Genomic DNA, 23,824 nt, shown 5'->3' on the forward strand with positions numbered 1-23,824 from the left:
CTAGATAAGAATTTCTCATCCTGGGCACTGTTGACCTCTTTTTTGGCTGTGCCATGAGGCACGTGGGATCTTAGTCTCCTGACCAGGGATCAGACCCATGCCCCCTGCCCCAAAACCTCGGAGTCTTAACCAGTAGACCCACTGTTGACATTTTGACCAGATCATTTGTTGCTGTGAAGTCTGCCCTGTGTACTAAGGGCTGTGGCAGCATCGGCCAGAAGTACTCACTCAGGTGTGACGGTCAGAAAACGTCTTAAGATACCACCAGAGGTCCCCTCGGGGGTGGAATCATCCCCTGTTGTAGATCTTCATGTTTCCTGAATACAACCAAACATTTGGATTTTTAACAGTAAATCTGTAAGCATTAAATATCTTTTGTAATACCGTGGGACTTCAAATTCCCACTGTGTAGACCCCCTGTTTGGAAACTCCTCCCAGTCTCTGAATGAATGACGGAAGTTTTATTGCCATTCTCCTTTTCCTCTGCTAAGCTGCAAACCCTGAAGACAGTGTGCCAGGTAGCCAGAGCCAGTTAAATAAAATTGGCACAGTTGGTAAGTTTGGTTGCCCGCATGAGGTCAAATCTCTTTCTTAATTTACTGTCGGCCATTAAAGTTGTCACTTTGTCAGTATCCTGGCATTCAAAAGACAGAACTGTAATGTCTTGATACGGGAGATCACCACTGAAACTAAATTTTAAAAGAATGGAATCCATTTTAAAAGGCAGAGGAAAAGGCAGTGTAGGAACAACAGCAGAAATAAAGGTACGACATCCAGAAAATATAGGGGATTGTGAAATAGCAGTAAGTAGTTCAGTTGCATTGGCGTGTAAGGGTGGAGGCAGGGGTAGAGTTTGTTGAATATCCTGTGGAGGATATTTTGCATAAATCTTACACTGTGGGAAGCTACTACGAACCTTTAAAGTAGGGTGGTGATAGGATAGAAAAATGACAACTAGTGATCTGGGCAAGAGATGAGGACTACCTAAATTAAAGCAGTAGTAGAAAAGCCGAGTGTGATTACTCAAAATGTTGAGTCTGGTGTTTGGCACCTACTTACTGGGGTTGGTTGTGAGAGGAGTCTTGGGGCTTGCCTGCCCATCCAGTGGTTAGGAATCTGCCGTCAGGTCCAGGAGACTGGGATCGATCCCTGGTTGGGGAACTAAGAGCCTGCGTGCTTTGGGACAGCTAACCCCATGGGCAGCTGCTGTTGAGCCTTCGAGCTCTAGAACCTGTGCACTACAACGAAGACCTGATGCAGCTACATTTTTTTTTTAAATTAAAAAAAATGCACTGAATATACAGGGGTCTCTGTCTTGGGTGAAGGGGAGATTGACCCAGCCTCTGAACAAAATAAATGGAAGACATTGAGGTTTGGGGAAAAACGATGATAAATTACAGTTTATGGTTTTTAAAAAAAATCCCTTCTAATTCAATGTATCTAACTTTAAAAAGTATATATGTGTGTATGTGTGTATATATATATATATATACAGTAAATTATATAATATATATAAAGTACATATATAAATTAAATTTTGTAAATTACATATATATATATATATAGGAAGCCAAAATGATAAAATCATTGCATATTTAGATCTAGACCGTAACACCAGCCAATATTTGGATCCTTCATTTTACAAGTGAGAAAAGAGTGGTCAAGGTTATGGTCTCTAAAGTGACAAATCCGGGATTCAGACCTTTTGACTCTAGGGTACTTCAGGCTAGGCAGTATTTTATACTGCACAATAGGAAAAAAGACAACTTTGGTTTCTTCTTTCTTTCTGAAAATAGAATAATTACCTCAATAGACTGTTTTGTGACCATTTTACTAATTTAATGTAGTCTGTGTTGTCTGAAGTAGAAGTTACATGCTTTATGTTATGCGGATTTTTTTTCCCCCCTAAAACCAACCATTAAATGCTATCACAGGAGAGAAGTTGTTAAAGATACTGCATACTGTATAATGTAGCATCTAACCTGGAATGTTTTTATCTGAGACACCTTTACCTGGGATGTGCTAACTTAAGAAAAGACTAGAGAAAGCAGGTGTGAACTTCCTAGATAGGGTGCTCTTGGAATTCACCCAACTTTATTTGTGGGGAGAAGCTTCTGATTTTGTTCAATTTTTGTGTTGCTTTCCTGTGATGTGCTTTGTAGGCCAACAATTTCATACTGATAGGTTTCTTTCTAGCTTTATTTGGAAGCTATGTGGTACATCAGTTGGTAAAATAAATGAATCATAAAAGGTAAGCTTAATTTTAAAGTGTGTAGAAACCCTCTATGGAAATTTTAAATATAAACATTAAAAAATCTGAGTACCATTCTGTAACCTCTTGTGAATTTTGGTATCTGAAATCAGTCTGTGAGTATAAATTACTGTACTTTACAGCTCTGTTTCATGACAATCTCAAAAGTATTGCCCACAATTGGAAAGACTTAAATATGGCTGTATATGTTCTGCTTAGGTTAACTTATGATCTCTCTCACTCAAAATCAAGAAAATGTCCTCCTATTTAAAAAATTTAAAAATCATCCTAATCTTAATTAAAGTAGCAAGAAGAGTGCAGTGAACACTTGTATCTCCACCTAGGTTTACCAGTTACTACTATTTTGCCACGTTTGTTTTATCATGGCCCTGTCACCCCTAAATAAAGAACAGGGGCATTCTGTGTAACCGCAGTCGAATAGATCATAGTTGGAGCAGTTTGCCTTTGTTACAGCACTATTTGGTTCATATTCAGATTTTCCCAGTTGTGCTAATAATGTCTTTTTCGTCTTTTTTCTCAGTTCCTTAATCCAAGGTTGCATTGGGTTGTCTTCATTTCCTTCCATCAGGAGCAGTTTCTTATCCCTTTCTTCCCGTTCATGACATTGACATTTTGGAATAGTCCAGACGAGCTGTTTTGCGGACTTGAGTTTGGATTTGTCCTGTGGTTTCTGTGATTAGGCTCAGGTTACCCCTTTCTGGCAGTGGTGTCACGTGGATGACGGGTTTGTTGCCGGTACATCACACCAGATGCTCTCCCCACCACTTGGGAGGAAAGTAACTGGAAGCTTACCCGGTACTCTTACCTTTACACCGACTCAGTGTTTTGTTCTTTGCATTTTAGGACGTGCCAAACAATTAGTTGAAGCTGAGGTATAATTTTAAATAGTTGAGGTTACAATAATTCAGTTCAGTTCAATTCAGTTCAGTCGCTCAGTTGTGACTCTTTGCGACCCCATGAATCGCAGCACGCCAGGCCTCCCCGTCTTCACTCCCGGAGTTTACTCAGACTCGCGTCCATCGAGTCAGTGATGCCATGCAGCCATCTCATCCTCTGTCGTCCCCTTCTCCTCCTGCCCTCAATCCCTCCCAGCATCAGAGTCTTTTCTAATGAGTCAACTCTTCACATGAGGTGGCCAGAGTACTGGAGTTTCAGCTTTAGCATCATTCCTTCCAAAAATCCCAGGACTGATCTCCTTCAGAATGGACTGGTTGGGTCTCCTTGCAGTCCAAGGGACTCTCAAGAGTCTTCTCCAACACCACAGTTCAAAAGCATCAATTCTTCAGCACTTAGCTTTCTTTATGGCCCAGCTCTCACATCCATACATGACCACTGGAAAAACCATAGCCTTGATTAGACGGACCTTAGTTGGCAAAGTAATGTCTCTGCTTTTGAATATGCTATCTAGGTTGGTCATAACTTTTCTTCCAAGGAGTAAGCATCTTTTAATTTCGTGGCTGCAGTCACCATGTGTAGTGGTTTTGGAGCCCCAAAAAATAAAGTCTGACACTGTTTCCACTGTTTCCCCATCTATTTGCCATGAAGTGATGGGACCAGATGCCACGATCTTAGTTGGGACCAGATGCCACGATCTTAGTTTGCTGAATGTTGAGCTTTAAGCCAACTTTTTCACTCTCCTCTTTCACTTTCATCAAGAGGCTTTTTAGTTCCTCCTGACTTTCTGCCATAAGGGTGGAGTCATCTCCATATCTGAGGTTACTGATATTTCTCCCGGCAATCTTGATTCCAGCTTGTGTTTCTTCCAGCCCAGCATTTCTCATGATGTACTCTGCATATAAGTTAAATAAGCAGGGTGACAATATACAGCCTTGACGTACTCCTTTTCCTATTTGGAACCAATCTGTTGTTCCATGTCCAGTTCTAACTGTTGCTTCCTGACCTGCATACAGGTTTCTCAAGAGGCAGGTCAGGTTGTCTGGTATTCCCATCTCAGAATTTTCCACAGTTTATTGTGATCCATACAGCCAAAGGCTTTGGCATAGTCAATAAAGCAGAAATAGATGTTTTTCTGGAACTCTCTTGCTTTTTCCATGATCCAGTGGATGCTGGCAATTTGATCTCTGGTTCCTCTGCCTTTTCTAAAACCAGCTTGAACATCTGGAAGTTCACATTTCACGTATTGCTGAAGCCTGGCTTGGAGAATTTTGAGCATTACTTTACTAGCTTGTGAGATGAGTGCAATTGTGTGATAGTTGAGCATTCTTTGGCATTGCCTTTCTTTGGGATTGGAATGAAAACTGACCTTTTCCAGTCCTTTGGCCACTGCTGAGTTTTCCAAATTTGCTGGCATATTGAGTACAGCACTTTCACAGCATTATCTTTCAGGATTTGTAATAGCTCGACTGGAATTTCATCACCTCCACAAGCTTTGTTTGTAGTGATGATTTCTAAGGCCCACTTGACTTCACATTCCAGGATGTCTGGCTCTAGGTGAGTGATCACACCTTTTTTAAATTGGCCAAGCTGTAATGATTGCAGCTTTTTTGAAAGGTTATTCTGAAGATAACTCTTTTATTGTTGGACGTAAAAGTTGTGTGTTTTTGGCTTTTCACCTGTAATAGACTGATAACCCTAGTAAGAAAATGAAACATCAGGCTGGGCTTGTGATATGCTTTCTTCAAAAGAACTCCCCCATTGAAATTACAGTGGTATTGTGCCACTGGAACACTCTCTCATCTTGAATTCTGTAGGGACCACAGATGGTATGAAATAGTTCAAAAAACTGAATGTATGCTTTAAAAAAAAATCCTTAGAGTACTTCAAAGGCTTGTGGCTTCCCAAATATTAAGAAATATTGTATCATAGGGAGGATGATAGAGGAGCTGAATAATGTGAATAAAGATATTTTTAAGATTTAAAAAAGAGAAAGTAACATTTGACTAAGGCATAGTTTCTCTTTAAAAAAACCAAAAAACAAAACCTCAAACAGCAACAATGTGAAAATAAGAGTTGACCCTCAGGGAGTTGGTTCCAAATCCCCCAGCCCAGCCCATTCCAAAATCCAAAGATGCTCAGATTCCTCATATAAAATAGCGTGGTGTTTGCATATAACTTAAACTCTTTCTCCCTTATATTTAAATCATCTTTTAGATTACTTATAATACTTTATTCAATGTAAATACTGTGTAAATAGTGTAAATACAGTGTAAATGGTATGTGATCATTTGCCCGTATATAGCAATTCAGGTTTTGCTTTTTAGAACTTTCTGGAATTTTTTTTGATCCTTGGTTGATTGAATCTGAATTTGGAACTTGGGCTTTGGAGGCCCAACTATACAGTTTAAATGTCCTATCAAGGTGGTCTTATTTTTAAAATGAATTGCACACTCTGTGTGAACTGGTTATGAAGCAGAAATCCTAGCGTTTCTACTCTTTTAACAGGGAAAAAGCATTTTGAATTTTAGTGTGTTGTGTGACCATGACTCAGCTGACTTCCCGTTTCAAACGGAATGTTCAAAACAGATTGAAGCTTGGTTAAGGAATTTTATACTTTGAACCTTACAAGATATTTTCTGCAAACATCAATTGATTAGGTTTTGTATAATAACAAACACGATGAAACCAAGTCACTTGTTTTGCTGTTCTTACTAGTAATTTTGAGTCAGCCAGCGTTGACTGAACGGCTTGCTGCAGTGATACTGAATATTTTTTACAATTTTGACATCTGTGTTTTGTTGACTTTGGTCTCTTTCTTCTCTTACTCTTTTGGAGTATCCCCATAAAACACTAGGACATAGTGCTGTGTGGTGTGAGATATGCACTCATTTTAAATGTGTTTTAAGCGTTACTTCACCGTGTTAGGGGCTTCCCTGGTGGCTCAGACAGTAAAGAATCTGCCTGCAGTGCGGGAGACTCAGGTTTGATCCCTGGGTCAGGACGATCCCCTGGAGAACGGAATGGCAACCCACTCCAGTATTCTTGTCTGGAGAATCCCATGGACAGAGGAGCCTGTTGGGCTACAGTCTATGGGGTCACAAAGAGTCGGACACAACTGAGCAAATCTCTGTTTGTTGCTGTTAGTTGGCCGTACAAAGATGTCAGAGAAATATGTTTCACTTAAGATTCTACTTGTGAGTCCCTAAATGATGTGAGGCATATAAGTGAGACTCTCACTGGAAAAGCTAGAAGGGGATGTAAAATGTGCCTTCTTTACATTGCTGCACGTTAATCACGCCCAAGCTGCAGTTCTCAGCCTGTCACTTACTATTTCTTAGAAACCTCCACCGCCTCCCTAGTGACTCTGGAATTGAAGCCCAAACTCTTGTCTGTGCTAAGCTTATCTGTTTAGCTTTATCCCTTCTACCTCCTGCTCTGTCCTCAGTTCCTCCTTCTCTGAATGTCTTCTTCAATTTCTCCCTCAAAAAAATTTTTTTCTAACACTTTGTCATAGCATAAAGTTCACCCTTTTAAGGTGTATGATTCATTGGTTTAGTTTATTTGCAGAATTGTGCAATCATCACAGCTCCCTAATTCCAGAACATTTTTATACCCCCCTCCCCCCACTCCCTCAAAAAATGACCCATACTTACTATTGATCACTCCCCGTTCACCCCGCCTCCATTCTCTCGCAAACCACTAGGCTATACTCGTCTGTATGGTTTTGCCTATTCTGGAGATTTTGTATAAATGGAATCATAATATGTGACCCTTTGTCTTGCTTGTTTCACTAAGCATGTTTTTACAGTTCATACATGTTGTGGCATGTATCAGTACTCCATTCTTTTTATGGGCAAAAAATAGTCCATTTCACTTTTTGGCTATAATGATGCTGTGACCATTCATTTACAAGTGTTTGTGTGGACGTATGTTTTCAGTTCTCTTGGGTGGAATTTCGAGACATATGGCAATTCTGTGTTTTAACTTTCTGAGGAACCACCAAGCTTTTCCAAAGCAACTGCACCCATTTTCCATTTCTACCAGCAGTGTATTTCATTTTCTGCACGTCCTCACCACTGTGAGTGGTATCTCATTGTGATTTTTATTTGCCTTTCTGTAATGACTGATAACGCTGCACATCTTTTCATATACTTACTGACCATTTGTGTGTTTGATTTGGAGAAATGTCTATTCAAATCCTGTGCCCATTTTAAATTTGCTTATATTTTATTGTTGAGTTGTCAAGAGTTCTTTATATGTTCTAGATGCAAGTCCTTTGTTGGATTAATGATTTACAGATATTTTCTCCCATTCTGTGGGTTGCCTTTTCACATTCTTGATGTCCTCTGAAGCACAGAAATTTAAAATTTTGGTACGGCCAATTTGCTGTCTTAAACTTTTTTAAAAAAATTTATTTATCTCTAATTGGAGGGTAATTGCTTTATAATATTGCGTTACTTTCTGCCATATATCACCATGAGTCACAGCCATAGGTGTACATATGCCCCCTCCCTCTTGAACCCACCCACCCCATCCCACCCCTTTAGGTTGTCACAGAGCACTGCTTCGAGCTCCCTCCCTATGGCATAGCAAATTCCTGCTGGCTGTCTGGTTCACATATAGGAATAGATATGTTTCCATGCCACTCTCAGATTATCCCACCCTCTCCTTCCCCCACTGTGTCCACAAGCCTGTTCTCTATGTCTGTATCTCCATTGCCACCCTGCAAATAGCTTCATCAGTATCATCTTTCTAGATTTCCATATCTATGCATTAATATATGATATGTCTTTCTCTTTCTGACTTCACTCTTTTTAAATAGGCTTTAGGTTCGTCTGTCTCATTAGAACTGACTCAAATGCCTTCCTTTTTATGGCTAAGTAGTGTTCCATTGCATATATGTACTATAGCTGCTTTATCCATTCACCTGTCGATGGACATCTGGGTTGCTTCCATGTCCTAGCTATTGTAAATAGTGCTGCAGTGAACGCTGAGGTACATGTGTCTTTTTCAGTTGTAGTTTTCTCAGGGTATATGGTGGAAAAGGAAGTGGCAACTCACTGCAGTATTCTTGCCCGGCAATTGCCACGGACAGAGGAGCCCGGCAGGCTGCAGTTCATGGTGTCGCAAAGAGTCGGACACGACTGAGCAACACACACACACACACACACAGCGTAAATGTCCCGGAGTGGGATTGGTGAGTCATAGGGTAGTTTTAATCCTAGGTTTTTTTTTTTTTAAAGAATCTCCATACTGTTCTTCATAGTTGCTGTATTAATTTACCTTTCTACCAACTGTGTGAAAGGGTTCCATTTTCTCTACACCCTCTCCAGCATTTATTGTTTGTAGATCTTTTTGATGTTGGCCGTTCTGACTGGTGTGAGGTGATACCTCACTGTAGTTTTGATTTGCATTTCTCTAGTAATGAGCGATATCGAGCATCTTTTCGTGTGTTTGTTAGCCATCTGTATGTCTTTGGAAAGATGTCTGTTGAGGTTTTCTCCCTCTTTTTGATTGCGTTGTTTGTTTTCCTGGTATTGAGCTACATGAGCTGCTTGCATATTTTGGAGATTAATCCTTTGTAAGTTGCTTCATTTGCTATTATTTCTTAAACATTTTTGAGTGTACATTTCAGTGAAATGAAGCACATTCATAATGTTGCTCCACTACCATTCACCTCCATAACTTCATCTTTGCGGAACAGACTCTGTACCTATTAAACAATAACACCCTGTTCTCTCCTCCCCTCCACCCTTGGGATCCACCATTCTACTTTGTGTCTCAATGAATTTGACTGTTCTAGGTAACTCATGTGCATGGAATCATAGTGTTTGTCCTTTTGTGACTGACTGACTTCACTTAGCACAATATTCTCAAGGTTCAGACATGTTGTAGCATGTCATGCAATTGATTTTTGTATGTTGATTCTATATGCTGCGGCTGTGGTGAACTCATTTATACAATTTCCTTTCTAATCTTTATGCTTTTTATTTCTTTTTCTTTTCTTTTTTTATTGGAGGATAATTGCTTTACAGTGTTGTGGTGGTCTCTGCCATACAGCAACTCAAATTAGTCATAATTTTATATATATATTTTATATATATATATATATTCCCTTCCTCTTGAGCCTCCTCCCCCACTTATTTTTCTTGCCTCATTTTCCTAAGTAGAACCTACAGGAAAATGTTGACTAGGAATGGTAAAAGTGAACATCCTTGTCTTATTTCATCTTAGAGAAAAAGCATTCAGTCTTAACCATGAAGCACAATGTGAACTGTGGACTTTATCAGATTAATGAAGTTCCATTCTATTCCTGGTGTGAACATTTTTGTCTTGTCTGGAAAGGGTGTTGGATTTTGTTGATGCTTCTTCTGTATCTGTTGAGATCATGTTGTCTTATCCTTTGTTCTGTCAAGGTCATATTACATTGACTTTCATATGTTAAACCAGCCTTGCATCCCTGGGGTAAATCTCACTCGGGCACAGCATATAGTTCCCATTATATGTTGCTAGATTCGATTTATTAGTCTTCTGTTGAGGATTTTTGAGTTTGTGGTCACAAGGGTTGTCGATCTGTAGTTTTCTTTTCTTGTGACATCTTATGTCTTTTGGTACCTGGTGTGGTCTGGTCTGAAATCTGGAGTCTGGAACTGTTTGCTTTGGCATCTGCCTCATTCTGAATGGTGCATTAATAATTGTTTCTCTATATCCAGTTCCATTTTCCCTTTTTAATTTTTTTCCAGTTTTTAAAAACATTTAATTACTTTTGATTGCACAGGGTCTTGGTTGCTATGCTCAGGCTTTCTCTAGCTGCAGTGAGGAGGCTGCTGTCTAATTGTGCTGTGTCGGCTTCTCTGTTTGCAGAGCATGGGCTCTGGAGCACAGGCTCAGTAGTTGTAGCCCATGGGCTTATTTGCTTCAGGGCATGTGGGATCTTCACACACCAGGGCTTTAACCTGTGTCCCCTGCATTAGCAGGCGGATTCTTAACTTTTGGACCACCAGGGAAGTTATACTTTTCCAGTTTCATTGAGGTATGATTAACAAAGTCAATTCCATTTTCTTTTCTCAGTTAGTACATACCTCTGTGTGTGTGTGTTATTGAGGTATAATTGACATCTGACTTTGTGCAAGTTTAATATGTACAGCTTGCTGGTTTGAAATATTTATATACATGTGGACCTTCGAGAATGTGAGTTTGAACTGTATGGTCCCGCTTATCTGTGAATTTTTTTTCTTCACTAAATACTACTGTATCACATGATCTGCAGTTGGTTGAATCTGTTGATGTGCAACTGTGGGTTTGAAGGGCCAACTGTAAAGTTACATGCAGCTTTTCTACTGCATAGGGTCTGTGCCTGTAATCCCTGCCTTGTTCAGGGGTCTGCTGTGTTCCAGCAGGATTACCACAGAAGTATCAGCTGATACCTCTCTCAGGTCACGTAATTATTGTTTCTTTTTTGTTAGGAACATCTAAAACCCAGCCTCTTGGCAACTTTGAAACATAAAACACAGTATCATTGGCAGTAATCACTATTCTGTGCATTAGATTTCCAGAACTTATTCCCCTTAGTTGCAAATTTATTATTCCCTTTAGTTGGAAGTCCTGTTTAACAAGATCTCAATTTTCCTATCCCCTGGTCGCTAGTAACCACAAGTTTGGTTTTTTAGTGTCCACATGTAAGTGATAGTCATAGAGTATTTATCTTTCTCTAACTAATTTTACTTAGCATGATGCCCTTACGCTTCATATCCACGTTGCTGCAAATGGCAGAATTCTTTCTCAAGGCTGAATGATATTTCTTTGTATGTATATACAGCATCTTCATTCACTGATGGACTTAGGTGGTTTCTCTGTCTTGGTTATTGTGAATAATGCTGCAGTAATCATAGGAATGCAGGTATCTTTTTGATACCCTGTTTTCATTTCTCTTGAATATGTAGCCAGAAGTGAGATTGCTGGATCATTAGTAGTTGTCTTTTTCATTTTTTGAGGAACCTCCATACTGTTTTCCATAGTAGCTGCACCAGTTTACATTCCTACCAACAATGTTCAGGGGTTCCCCTTTTCTCCATGTCTTGCCAACACTTGTTACCGCTTATCTTCTTGAAGTTAAACGAATCTGGGAGGTGTTCCATTTCTGTTTTCTACTCTCTTTTCTTTGGTCACAAGCTTCTTGTATACTGACATTAACTTAGTGCAGTGTTTTGTATCTAGTCTCTTGTGGCTGATGTTTAGTGTACACTGATGTGCATCTCTTAAGCACTTCCTCTGCATTACTTAATCTTCACAAGACACCTCTGAGGGAGGGAGGTAGCATTTAAGACCTCTTATAAACGAGATGGAGGCTTTAGAGAAATTAAACAAGTTGCTTATACAGGTCAGTAGTGGAGTTGACATTTAAACCTGCTTCTCTTTTAGGTTCAGAGCCAGAGCCCTTAACCACATGCTGAGCTGCCCAGGAAATGCTTGCTTGAATAGATTGGATTTAAACTGGTCCTTAAAGAAGTAGAATGTGGGTAGAAGAAAGAGTGGGAAGAGTGCATGTGTGGTGGTGGGTGGGTTTATAGCGTTAGTAAAAGCAGAAATTGGTATTTAATTGGAGTACCTGGTGCTGGGGGAGTACAGTGCGGGCAGAACTGGTTTTTGTTCCCAGAGCAGTAATTAGTTCTATTTGGAAGAGTGAGATTAACATCTGAAATAATTAGGAAAAGAGCATTGTTTAATTAGAGGTCAAGAGTGAGTTTTGTATGAGTTGGAAGGAATTATGAAGGAACTAGTAATTAAGTCTCAAAAGAGGAGTGGATTTAGAAGAGTTGTTCAGCAAACCAGATTTTGGATTGGGCCTTACCATTGTTTTGTGCTGTAATCCTTGTAATCCTTTCCTAGTATTATTTTATTGCTCAGACTATGAGGCCAGTAGAAACCCCCTTTCAAGCTCAGCTTCCTACTTTTTTAGGAGTTCCAAACTATGTATCATCTGGCTCTTCGTGGCTACCTCATCATATCCTATTTTACTCTTCATTCTTAGGAGGAGGCTACGCTGACTTTGAACTGTGCTTTATAGTTCAGAATCAAACGCAGTATAGAAATATACAGTATCCCTGCCACCCTGACTTTTGTCCTCTTTTTCTCCGCATATTTCTGTCACAAATATGTATTTTTATTAGTTTCTCTGTGTGTGTGCTTCTAGAATTCCTTTATGCAAATACAAGCACATGGGGAAATGTATCTCTTCCCCACTTTCAACATGGAAGGTAGTATACTGAGCCCTTTTTTTCCCCAGTTAACTATATGCCTGTCAGAGCCTTTCATGTCACAACATGGAGACCTTCTTATCTGTTTTATAGCAGCATAGTGTTCCATTTTGTGGATGTCCCAATATTATTTAATGACTTGAGCATTTGCAGGTATGAGCTACCTGTGACCATAAACAAGCTTCTCTCGTGTTACCTCATGATTATTACCTTCTCTGATACTTTTGTTCCCTAACCCCTTTTCTGTTTCGAAATAAGCACTAGTCTTCCTTACGTTGGGCTTCCCTGGTGGCTCAGATGTTAAATAATCTGCCTGTAACGTAGGAGACCTGGGTTTGTTCCCTGGGTTAGGAAGATCCCCTAGAGAAGGGAGTGGCTCTCCACTCCAGTATTACTGCCTGGAGAATTTCATGGACGGAGGAGCCCGGTGGGCTGCAGTCAGTGGGATCACAAGAGTCGAACACAACTGGGCGACTAACACTTTCCTTATTTTTAAAAACAAAAAATTTCATTTTTGTCTTGTATTTTTCATATCAAGGCTGAATTTTTAAAAATCTGGTCACTCTTAATCTCTTCGCAACATTGAGTTTCTGTCTCTACTATCTGGTGAAATTACAGCTTTGTAGGTTACCAGCAACTTCCTGTTGTGTGGTACTAGGCTGGCTTTGGTAAAGGACAGAAGGAGGGAAAAAGGGAAGGCTGATGAGCAGATAGGGAAGGGCTAGGAGAAAACAGAGTAAGGGAAAAAGTAGGTGAACAACATTTTTTGGCAGAAGATGTGAAATTATTTTCATAACTAATTGGTGAACATACAGTTGGCTTCTGTGTGAAGATGACCTACCTTACAGTGATTTGTGACTGATAGGCTAGTTGGGCGCTATGGAAAGTTGCCCTCTATTTTCTCTATTTCCCTAATGACTCAGCTGGTAATGCAATGTGGGAGACCTGGGTTTGATCCCTGGGTTGGGGAGATCCCCTGAAAAGGGGAAAGGCTACCCACTTCAGTATTCTGACCTGGAGAATTCCATGGACTGTATATCCATGGGGTCGCAGAGTTGGACCCGACTGAGTGATTTTCACTTTTTATCACTTCTGTATTATCATTTCTAATAGCAGAGCTTCTGTTGAGAAATTTTTGCTTTCTACAGTCTGGAGTGTCATTAGCCTATCTCTCTTTTGTCAGTCGTATTGATATTATCAGCTGTTTCAATTTCTTGCGATTGCCTTGGATTTCTTCTTTGCTTTTCATTTCCACTTGCCGCCCTCATGGTTCAGGACATTGCACTTCTACTTGGATTACTACAACAGTCTTGTCACCCGGTTGCAGGTTTGTTCCTGCTTCTACCCAGTGCTGTTCCTCCCTTTTTCCACCCAGTCATTACTGGCTCTGGATATTGCCATGCTAATAGGTCTCCGTGCTTTGCTGCGTCCATGCCCTTTTGTGCTCCCTTGCCTGAAACAGCCCCCCTCTGGCTCTGCAGAAATCCTGACTTTTCTTTAAGACCCAGATCAACTTCTTAATTCTCCCTGAAGCTTTCCTTAGCTGTAACAATTCATACGCACGTCTTGTTTTTCTAAACTTGCTTATAGCCTCTACCAGACGATTTCTTGTTTCCATATTTCACGCGTGTTCAGTTGTTGTTCCTACAAAATTATAGTTTAAAAATGATGAATTTTACTTGAGTTCTCCTAGTACACAGCAAACTGCTTGACTTACAGAAATCCCCAAGCACATCCTTTCTGATTTATTGATTAAACATTGTGTGGGTTGTTATTAAATAATTTTGGATGCAGAGAGTCAGATCATCCAGGTACCTTGAGGGTCTGCTTCTTTGTTATGCTGTGGATATGCACTTTTTAAAATGGGATTTTCTTTTTGATTTTCTAACAAATGATACACAGTAAACTGGATCTTGACCTTTTTTTTCCAACTCAGTGGTGTGTCTTAGAGATCTTTCTGTAAAGCCATGTTTGTTGGGGGATCCCCAGTGTCATCTTCAGTTTTAACAATTCACTAGGAAGGCTCGCAGGATTCAGCATATAGTCATTCTCATGGCTGTGAATCATAAGAATGAAAGTATACAAAACAAAATCTGTAAAGGGAAAAGGCACAATGGTCAAAATCCAGAGGAAACTAGGAGCAAGCTTCCAAGATTTTTGTCCCTGTGATGTCACCACATAGAATGTGCTTAATTTCTCTAGCATCGAATTATGACATTTGTTAAGTGTCTGTCAGGAAAGCTCATTAGAAATTCAGTGTGTAGGGTTTTTTTTTTTTTTTTTAGGGGCTGATTGTGTAGGTACCATCTGCAGCCAGCCCCTAAAAAAAAGTTCATGGGGTTGCAAAGAGTCAGACACGACTGATGATTGAACAACAATATTGAACAACAGTTTTAGGTACCTTCTACCTAATATGTACCAAAATTCCCAACCGCCAAAAACAAAGTAGGCCTTTAGCAAAACTGTTGCTTGTATGTTGATTTGGGATTGGTGGGAACCTCCCTGAAATCCAAGTACCTTGACCCGAGTCAGGAGCCAGTCTTGCAGTCCTTTCTCAGGATAGTAGTCTCAACCTGCTGTGCTAATAATAACTCTTTCCTGCACACCATGGAAATCTGTAACTCCCCTCTTTTTTAAAAAAAAAAAAACTAATTAATGTGTAATGTTTCATGATCTGAGTTCATTATGGTTTAACTTTCCCCTGTTGATTGATTTTTCGTCTGTTATTTTGCAATATCTATTTTTGTACATTTTCTTTTGTAGAGGCTTCGATTGAAATTGATCAGTGATGTTTAAAAATTTACTATTAACAGCTCCTTCCAAGTTGTTCATCAGAGGTCCTTGCTAGTTCATGTCCAACAGCAGTTTACAGGAATATCCTTTGGAAGTGATTGCTTTGAATGATATTCATGTTGGGAATGACAATCAAGAATCAGGTCCAGGAAGGGCCTTCTGGATCCCAGACTTGTTGCCGTTAAAGACACTTGTCTTGCCCTTTGTCTTCCCAAGATTCTTGGTTCACAGGCTCATCTCCTTTTATCTGTCTCTTGCTGCCTTTCTCATTTGAGTGGAGGCTTGTTGTCAATCTTGTTTCATTTTTTCTCTTTTCCTATTTTTGGGAGGATGGAGTGCAGCCTAGAGTAGTGAAAGCAAATCCTAGACATGGTGTTTTTAAAAGCATTCATTTTTGGTACTAATTTACAAAAATAGGGCATGTTTACCATAATATTTTAAATAGGGGTTTTCTTTAAAAAAAAACTTAACAATTCCTATAAATAGGTTCAGTTGTGAGGTTCCTCTGATGTTCCTAGTTCAGGAGGGTATACAAAACAGACAGACAACTTTTAAAAAATACGAGCTAACCTTGTTCACAGTTTTACAAATTGCTTTTTTTCATTTAACAATGTTAGGGACATTCCTTCAAATCAACAAACAGGTCAACTTATTTTCAGTGCAATATGCTATGCTATTATAGAGCCATCTCTTTACTGACGGACATTTCAGTTTTCCGCTCATATGCGTATGGCGTGTACTAGTGGTTTATTACTGTAAGATACATTCTGAAGCATGGGATGGCTGGTTAGATTATGTGTAACTTTATTTATTTATTGGCTGCACCGCATGGCATGGAGGATCTTACTTTCCCTCAACTGGGGATTGAACCATGACTCCTGCAGTAAAAGCTCGAATTCTTAACCACTGGAAGGACCATTAGGGAAGTCTCAGATTATGTGTAACTTTAATTATTAAAACTGTTACCATAATATTCTGCAAAAGGTTATAGTAATTTCTGCATTAATATAAGAGAGAACCTCTTAATTTCTCATTTTTGCCAGCACTGGATATTATTATCCCTGATCATTTTTACCAGTGAAATTAATATAGTTTTTTTTTGCCTTTTATTAGAAAGAAAACCCAGCAATTTATTTTGGAAAAAAACGTATTGAGTTGGCTTTATATTAGGAAACGCAAAGCTTGGTTCAATACTAGAAGATCCATCTACAGAGTTAATCATATCAGTGATCAAAAGTCAGGAATTCTATAACCATTTCAGTAGAGACAGAAAAGAATTTTAACAGAATATAGCATGCACTCATGACTGGATCTCCCAGCAAACCAGAAACAGAGAACAGCCTTTTACTGTTTAAATATTGAAATTTAATATTCATACTGGAAAACTTTTAATATTTAAGTTTTTGAATACTTACTCACATGGCTGAGAAACTTAAAATATTGAATGAAAAGGTTTATATGTTGAGGTCTCCCTTCCCCCATATGCCGAGTTTCTTCTGTCCCCTCCCCCCAGTTACCTTGGGTTCCTTAGGTGTTCTTTTAGACTCATTTTATACACATACAGGCGAATATGAATACACAGCCTCTCCTGTACTGTCAGGCACCTTGAATTTTTCATGAGTGTGTTTTTTTAAGGGCAAGCATTATTGCTCACTTCTGAAAGCTTTTTAGCTACCTCCATGTTTCTCTGTCTAAAAAAAGGAAAACACTTGAACTCCTCAAACATGGACCTTTTAGCTCTTCACTAGTTGTTTGTCCCACGTTGCCCTCCCACAAACTTTCACAAAATAAAAAATACTAAAATTGCTCTCTTAAATATCACCCGTGCTTGGTCCCCTCTTGTTAAAACCAGTGGCTGTTCGGTCTTTGTCATTGAATCTTTTGCTGTTCTTACTCCTGATTATACTTGCATAGTGTTTGGAACTCCAGTACTTTGAGTTTCCTGTACTATGGGGTTGGCCAAAATGTTCGTTCAGTTTCCTGTACAGTGGTTCTAATAGCTCTTAATTGTCTTTAACTTCATTGGAAACAGTTTTGTAAGAGTCTGTTGTGACAGCTGTCCTATCAATGTGCATTAAAAAAAAAAAAAGACTTATCACCATTGGTGAGTTTTGTGTAGCCATTTTAATATTGAAGATGGAAGAAAATGCAATGCTTTTAGCATATTATAGTTTATTATTTCAAGAAAGGTAAAAAACCGAAATGCAAAAAAGATTTGTGCGGTGCATGGAGAAGGTGCTGTGATTGATCTAATGTGTCAAGAGTGGTTTGTAAAGTTTCTCATGCTGGAAATTTGTCACTGGATGACGCTCCACACTCCAGTACTGGTTGAAGTTGATAGTGATCAAATCAAGACATTGAGAACAATCAGTGCTATACCATGTGGGAGATAACCAGTATACTCAAAATATCCAAATCGAGCATTGAAAATCAGTCACACCGCCGTGACTGTGTTAATCACTCTGATGTTTGAATTCTACACAAGTTAAGTGAAAAAAACCTTGACCATATTTCTGCGTGCAATTCTCTACTTAGATGTAATGAAAATGTCCTGTTTTTTAAAAGAAATTGTGGTGGGCGATGAAAAGTGGATACTGTACAATAATGTGGACTAGAAGAGATCATTGGGTAAGCAACATGAACCACCCCCAGCCACACCAAAGGCTGGTCTTCATCCAGAGAAGGTGATTTGTTTATGGTGGGATTGGAAAGGAGTCCTCTATTATGAGCTCCTTTTGGAAAACCAAGCAGTTAATTCCAACAAGTGCTGCTCCCAGTTGTTGTTTTAGTCATTAAGTCATGTCTCTCGCAACTTCATGGAAGCTTGCCCGCCAGGGTCCTCTGTCGTGTCCATGGGATTTTCCAGGCAAGAATACTGGAGCAGGTTGTCCTTTCCTTCAGGGAATCTTTCCAACCCAGTGATCGAATCTGCATCTCCTGCATTGGCAGGCAGATTTTTTTTATCTCTGAGCCACCAGGGAAGCCTAACTGCTCCCAGTTAGACTAACTGAAAGGAGCTTTTGACAGAAAGTGTGCAGAATTAGTCAACAGAAAACTCAGAATCTTCCATTAGGGTAACACAAAACCACATGTTTCTTTGATAACCATGTACAACTTGTCTGGAAAGTTCTGACTCATCTGCCATATTCATCAAACACTGCACCTTCAAGTTCCTTTTATTTTGGTCTTTACAAAATTCTCTTTGTGAAAAAATTTCACTTCCCTGGAAGACTGTAAAAGGTACCTGGAACAGTTCTTTGCTCAAAAAGAAGAAAAGTTTTGGGAAGATGGGATTATGAAGTTGCCTTGAAAAATGGCAGAAGGTAGTGGAATAAAATAGTAAATACACTGGTCAGTAAAATTCTTGGTGAAATGAAAAATGTGTCTTTTACTTAAAATCTGAAGGAACTTTTTGGCCAACCCAATACATTCTTTTTGAAGTGTTCTTACAAAAGGTGGAAGGAAATAAAAAGAATTGTGTATGCACACAGTCTGAAGAAAAAAGTGAGATGTCATCTCACTTAACCCATTTAAAGAAAACTCTGTTGCTTCTGAAAAGAGTACTGGTACTTGACTTTGAGAAGTATTAGGGTGTAGGGGCGGAGAAGGCAATGGGACCCCACTCCAGTACTCTTGCCTGGAAAATCCCATGGACAGAAGAGCCTGGTAGGCTGCAGTCCATGGGGTCGCTAAGAGTCGGGCACGACTGAGCGACTTCCCTTTCACTTTTCACTTTCATGCATTGGACAAGGAAATGGCAACCCACTCCAGTGTTCTTGCCTGGAGAATCCCAGGGACAGAGAAGCCTAGTGGGCTGCTGTCTATGGGGTCACACAGAGTTGGACACGACTGAAGCGCCTTAGCAGCAGCAGCAGCAGGGTGTAGGGAAAAGGGAAGACCATGGCTTTGAGAACCTAACTGGAGTCCTGACCCCACTCCATACTAGTTGTATGACCTTGGATAAGTTCCTTAACCTTTCTGAGCTACAGTTTATCTATAGAAGGGAAATCTGTCCCTAACATTTTAAAAAAGTGACAAATGGGAAAATATCCATAAAATGCCCAGCATAGTCACTGTAACATTCTAATCACTCAGGTTTGTTCTCATTTCTAGACCCAGAACTTGCATTTTGAGATGTCCTGCTGCTAACTTTTAAGGGGAGAATGATTTTGCTGACTGGACTGTTCTCTTTGTGGAGCGCATATCAAATATGATGGACGATGTAGACCTATCAAATCCATCAACTCTTATTCCTTTTGATAAATAAGGCGAATGATAAACTCATATTTTGAATGAATTTTGTTAGCATTTAAATTCTGGAAGTTAGTCTTTGGGCACAGGTGGTTGTGGCCGTGTGTGTGTGTGTGTTTTCCAGTTGGCTTTCTGAAGGAGACGTAGGAAAAGTAGGGTTAGTTGGCTGTAATGACGATTTTGAAGAGAACTTTTGTTTCTCTTAATGCTTCTGGTGTCTACTGATACTGTAATATTTTCATGAGGAAAAATGGTTCATCTTTTAAGTAATAAAGAGGTCTTTTTGGTCTGCAGAACCCTTGCTAATGTCATCAAAAGGTCTTCAAAATGAAGTTTGAGAAGGATGAAAAAAATTCCAGGTGAATAGTAAAGAAACATCCTATAGAGTAAAATTACAGAACAAGGACTTGTCTACAACTCACAGGCAAACACAAAGAGCAAATGCTAACGATTCCTGATGTTTCTGCATGTGAAGTGAAGTGAAGTCGCTCAGTTGTGTCCAACTCTTTGCAACCCCGTGGACCATAGCCTACCAGGCTCCTCCATCCATGGGATTCTCCAGGCAAGAATACTGGCATGGGCTGCCACCAGAGGATCTTCCCAACCCAGGGATCGAACCGGGTCTCCCACATTGCACGCAGACACTTTAACCTCTGAGCCACCAGGGAAGCGACCCTAAATATCTTAAAAGTTGAATGAATACAGTCTTCGAGATACCACTGAGAACGAGTGAGAAGGGTTCCTAACTAGCCATTTGAGTACTTACTCAAATGTGTTAATAAAGCATTCTTCATTGAAACCTTTTAAAAAGGTGATGAAACTGATGCACATGGTAATTTATCCCCAGTTTCTTCTTAGTGCTGAAAGAGTTTTAAGTCTGTAGAGCTAGTAAACAGCTTTGGTTGAGTAAGATGACAGTGATGAAATTTATTTGCCTTTGTTTACTAAAATGCTTGTTTTTCTCTTATGCTGTAGCTATATCAGGCCTTGACTTCTAGGATTATAGTGTGCAAGCTTGCTCATTTTTATTGCCTCCCTGACACAGAATGCTAGAGAGTAAATCATGGTTACACTTGGCTTGATCAGCCACTAGACAGTGCTACTTTGAACAAAATGAAATGAAAGACAGCAACAGTTATCATCCTCTTCTTCTAACTTCTGATTTTAGCAGTTGTAAACTTAGCTTTACTAAATTATCATTAGTTTTACATAATGTCACTCTTTGTTTTTCACCATCTCCCTACAGCTCCTCTCAATTTCTTCCGTCAACAGAGCCAGTTTAAGTTTTGGGTAATCTCAGTGTGAGTGTACCTGTAGCGCCCGTTCTAGTTTCTTACGTATTTGTCTCTGTTTTCTCATTTTATCTTCTATTGCATCCCCATTGCCATATGCATTCCAGCCTTAATGAATTATTTTACACTTTTCCAAGTGTCTAGTTCCTGTTCCTTGAACCATCTCTGCCTGGTATTGATAATGACCCCACTGGAAATCTTCCTCAAGGGCAGAATTAGGTACTTTTCCTTTGTGTGTTGATTTTCTTTAGGTGTCTTGTGATTTTTGGTTGTCTGTTGATATTATGAATGAAGATTTAGGTTCTAGACACTAGAGTAATTAATGTAGGTAACGAGTATGTTTCCTCCAATTTTGTGTAGATTTTATTACCCAGTAGCCCTCTACATTGAAAGGGCTGGAGGAATGTTGATAGGGAGCCCTGTATGTATGAAGGGTGTTGACTTTACTTCAGTGTTGTTTTTTTTTTTTTTTTTTTTTTTTGGTTATAGGCTGAATTTGAATTCATTTGCTATCTGCGGCCGTGTAGCCATCCAGGAATGCAGACTGGATGGGAGTTGTTGAATGGTTGGGGCCTTTCTATTCCTTATGCAGCCTTTATTCCATGCCTGTTTATGCTCAGCCAGCTCTAATCTTGGAGCCTCTCTGGAGCTGCACCAGAGGATGGGACATAAAGCCATTTAAGACTTCTCTGTGTTTATTCTTAGAGTGTAGCTTCCTTTGAGCTTGTTTATTCATCAGCTGTGAGTAGATTTAGTACCTTTTCCCCTATCATTTTGGTGAGTGAGAGCAGAAAGGAGGAGACAAACACATTTGCCCATTCATCTTGAAAAACTGAGCCAAAAGTTCTATTTCCAAATTTGAACATTTCTGATTTTAAGAACTGAAAAAAAATTACATTAGTGCATTATGGATTGTTTCCCAAGTGTTGATAGAATAGTTTTGAATGTTTATAGGGTATGAAGTTAGTATAATGCTAAAATACAAGTCATCTTTTATGAATAAGTTGTGTTCTAAAAATAGGTATGAAAACAGAAAGAGACTCACAGACTTAGAACTTACGGTTGCCAGAGGGGAAGGGATAGTTAGACGTTTGGGAAGGTCATGCACACATTTCTGTATTCAAAATAGATAATGAACAAGGACCTACTGTATAGCACATGGAACTCTGCTCAATGTTATGTGGCAGCCTGGATGGTGGAGGGGAGTTTGGGGGAGAATGGATAAGTGTATATGTATGGCTGAGTTCCTTCACTGTTCACCTGAAACTACCACAACATTGTTAATTGGCTGTACCCCAGTACAAAATAAAAAGTTTAAAGTTCGGGGGAAAAATAAGTATAAAGCTTTTTAGAGCAAGGAAAGCTGAAAATATGCCAGATACTGGTCTGGAGAGGGTTGGGTGGGGGGGGTGGTTCCAGGCATTGCCATTAGCTACTGAAACAAGATAACTCTGCTCATGAGATGTTGTTTACATTCTAGAATTGGAGGGAGTTGTTGTTTGCCAATGTAAAATTTGCTAACTTTAGGTTATCTTCCTTACTATAACATTGAAGCTCTACTACTTGTGACTTACTAAAGAAAAGTACTGTTCAGTGGCTGTATACTTAGATTGAGGTTTAAAGTTGTGTTTTATATTAATGAATGGTAAATGAATAATTTGCCATATCTTCTAATAAGAGTGAAAATGAATCTATATGCAACATTACTGTTATTCATTCATTTTGGGAAAGTTAATTGCAACTGTGTGGTTCAGGGATTTAGTGCAAGAAGAAGAACAGTTGATGGAAGAAAAGAAAAAGAAAAAAGACGACAAGAAAAAGAAGGAAGCTGCTCAAAAGAAGGTAGTATATGTATAAACTAATTACTTATATTAAGCAAACATAGATTTAAAAAGAAATTACTCTTACTGGATTACTTAAAGCATTTGATTTAATGTTTTAACTTCAGGTGTTTCATTTTAATATTCAATGTCTTTGAATATGCATAAATAGTAATGTGTGTATAATTTAATGCACAGTTATGTGATCTTGCCAATAATTTTTTTCAAAGGTAAGTCCTTTCATAGGTCTTTATTTTTGAATTAGGTGTTCCTAGGTTTTCATAATACTTAACATCATTTTATACTGAGAAGAGCATGGAATTTGTAGCTTTCTAGAGAGGAATTGAAGTCTGGCTCTTCCACATAGCAAACAGAAGGTTGTGGCCTTCAACTTTATTTAGCCTCTCTGGCCTTAGTTTCCTTATGTTTTGTAAAATGAGAGTTGAATTAAATAAGATAATGTAATACATATATGTAATAGGAAATAATAATGGAAGTAGTAATAAATATAATAGGAGATAGTGTCAGTTTTCTTTTCCCTGTTGATTTAGTACTTAGGCTCATTTTTTTTTTAATTTGCAGGTTTTGTTAGGGTATATATGTATTTTCTTTACTTTAAAATTTATTTTTATTATAATATTATTATTATAAAATTTTACATACAGTAAAATTTTCACTTCTTGGTGTACAGTTCTGTGTTGTGAAGCATGCTTAGAGTCATATCACCACTGTCATAATCAAGAAACATATGTTTCATTACCTAAAAAAAAAGTTTTCTCATGGTATCCTTCTGTAATCAAAGGATATTTAAAAATAAGCCTAAGACATAATTGCTGCAAAAAATCTTTAGCCAGTACATTAATTAAAAACTAAATCAAAGCAACACAAATGGCAGAAAAATAAAAGATGGCTGTAAAGAATTTTACAGATTAATAGTGGAGGCTGATGACAGTTAACTGAGCTGGGCACTCATCTCCTACTATATTGTTTCAAGGACCTTAAAAATGTTCTTAAAGACCCAATGAAGATACTATTACACTTCTATATTCTAATGAAAAGTTATGACTTTAAGTTTTAAATATATACCTTTTTGTAGTAGCAACTGGATTTAGACTATAGTAACAGAATTATCTCCCCATTTTTTAGTAGGGAAAAACTTAGGTGCCAAACTATGGCAGGTAGGGAGCTACTGAAGCACGGAGAGAAGTGTTTAACTCAGCCTGAAATGGGGTAGAGAGACAG

At 38.9% G+C, this 23,824-nt stretch overlaps 1 protein-coding gene and 1 long non-coding RNA gene across 10 annotated transcripts in view; both read left to right on the forward strand.

The window, feature by feature from the left end:
- The window catches only part of TNRC6A (trinucleotide repeat containing adaptor 6A), a 224,131-nt gene that overhangs the window by 129,241 nt on the left and 71,066 nt on the right, over positions 1-23,824 (forward strand). For 4 of the 9 annotated variants that reach the window (XM_040257979.1, XM_040257970.1, XM_040258010.1 and 1 more), the window contains exon 3: positions 22,517-22,604. In XM_040257979.1, coding sequence (XP_040113913.1) covers positions 22,545-22,604 — 60 coding nt within the window. In that variant the 5' untranslated portion in view covers positions 22,517-22,544. Of the gene's footprint in view, positions 1-13,524; positions 17,848-20,086; positions 22,605-23,824 lie in introns of those variants that run through there. The other 5 variants (XR_005724132.1, XM_040257961.1, XM_040257992.1 and 2 more) reach the window with 2 other exon arrangements.
- On the forward strand, positions 1,835-13,175 carry LOC120876281. Its single transcript, XR_005724138.1, has 3 exons — positions 1,835-1,846; positions 11,479-11,482; positions 13,101-13,175. It is a non-coding gene; the product is annotated as an uncharacterized LOC120876281 (long non-coding RNA).

This window comes from Oryx dammah, unplaced genomic scaffold (genome assembly GCF_014754425.2).
Source record: "Oryx dammah isolate SB20612 unplaced genomic scaffold, SCBI_Odam_1.1 HiC_scaffold_2, whole genome shotgun sequence".
NCBI lineage: Eukaryota > Metazoa > Chordata > Mammalia > Artiodactyla > Bovidae > Oryx > Oryx dammah.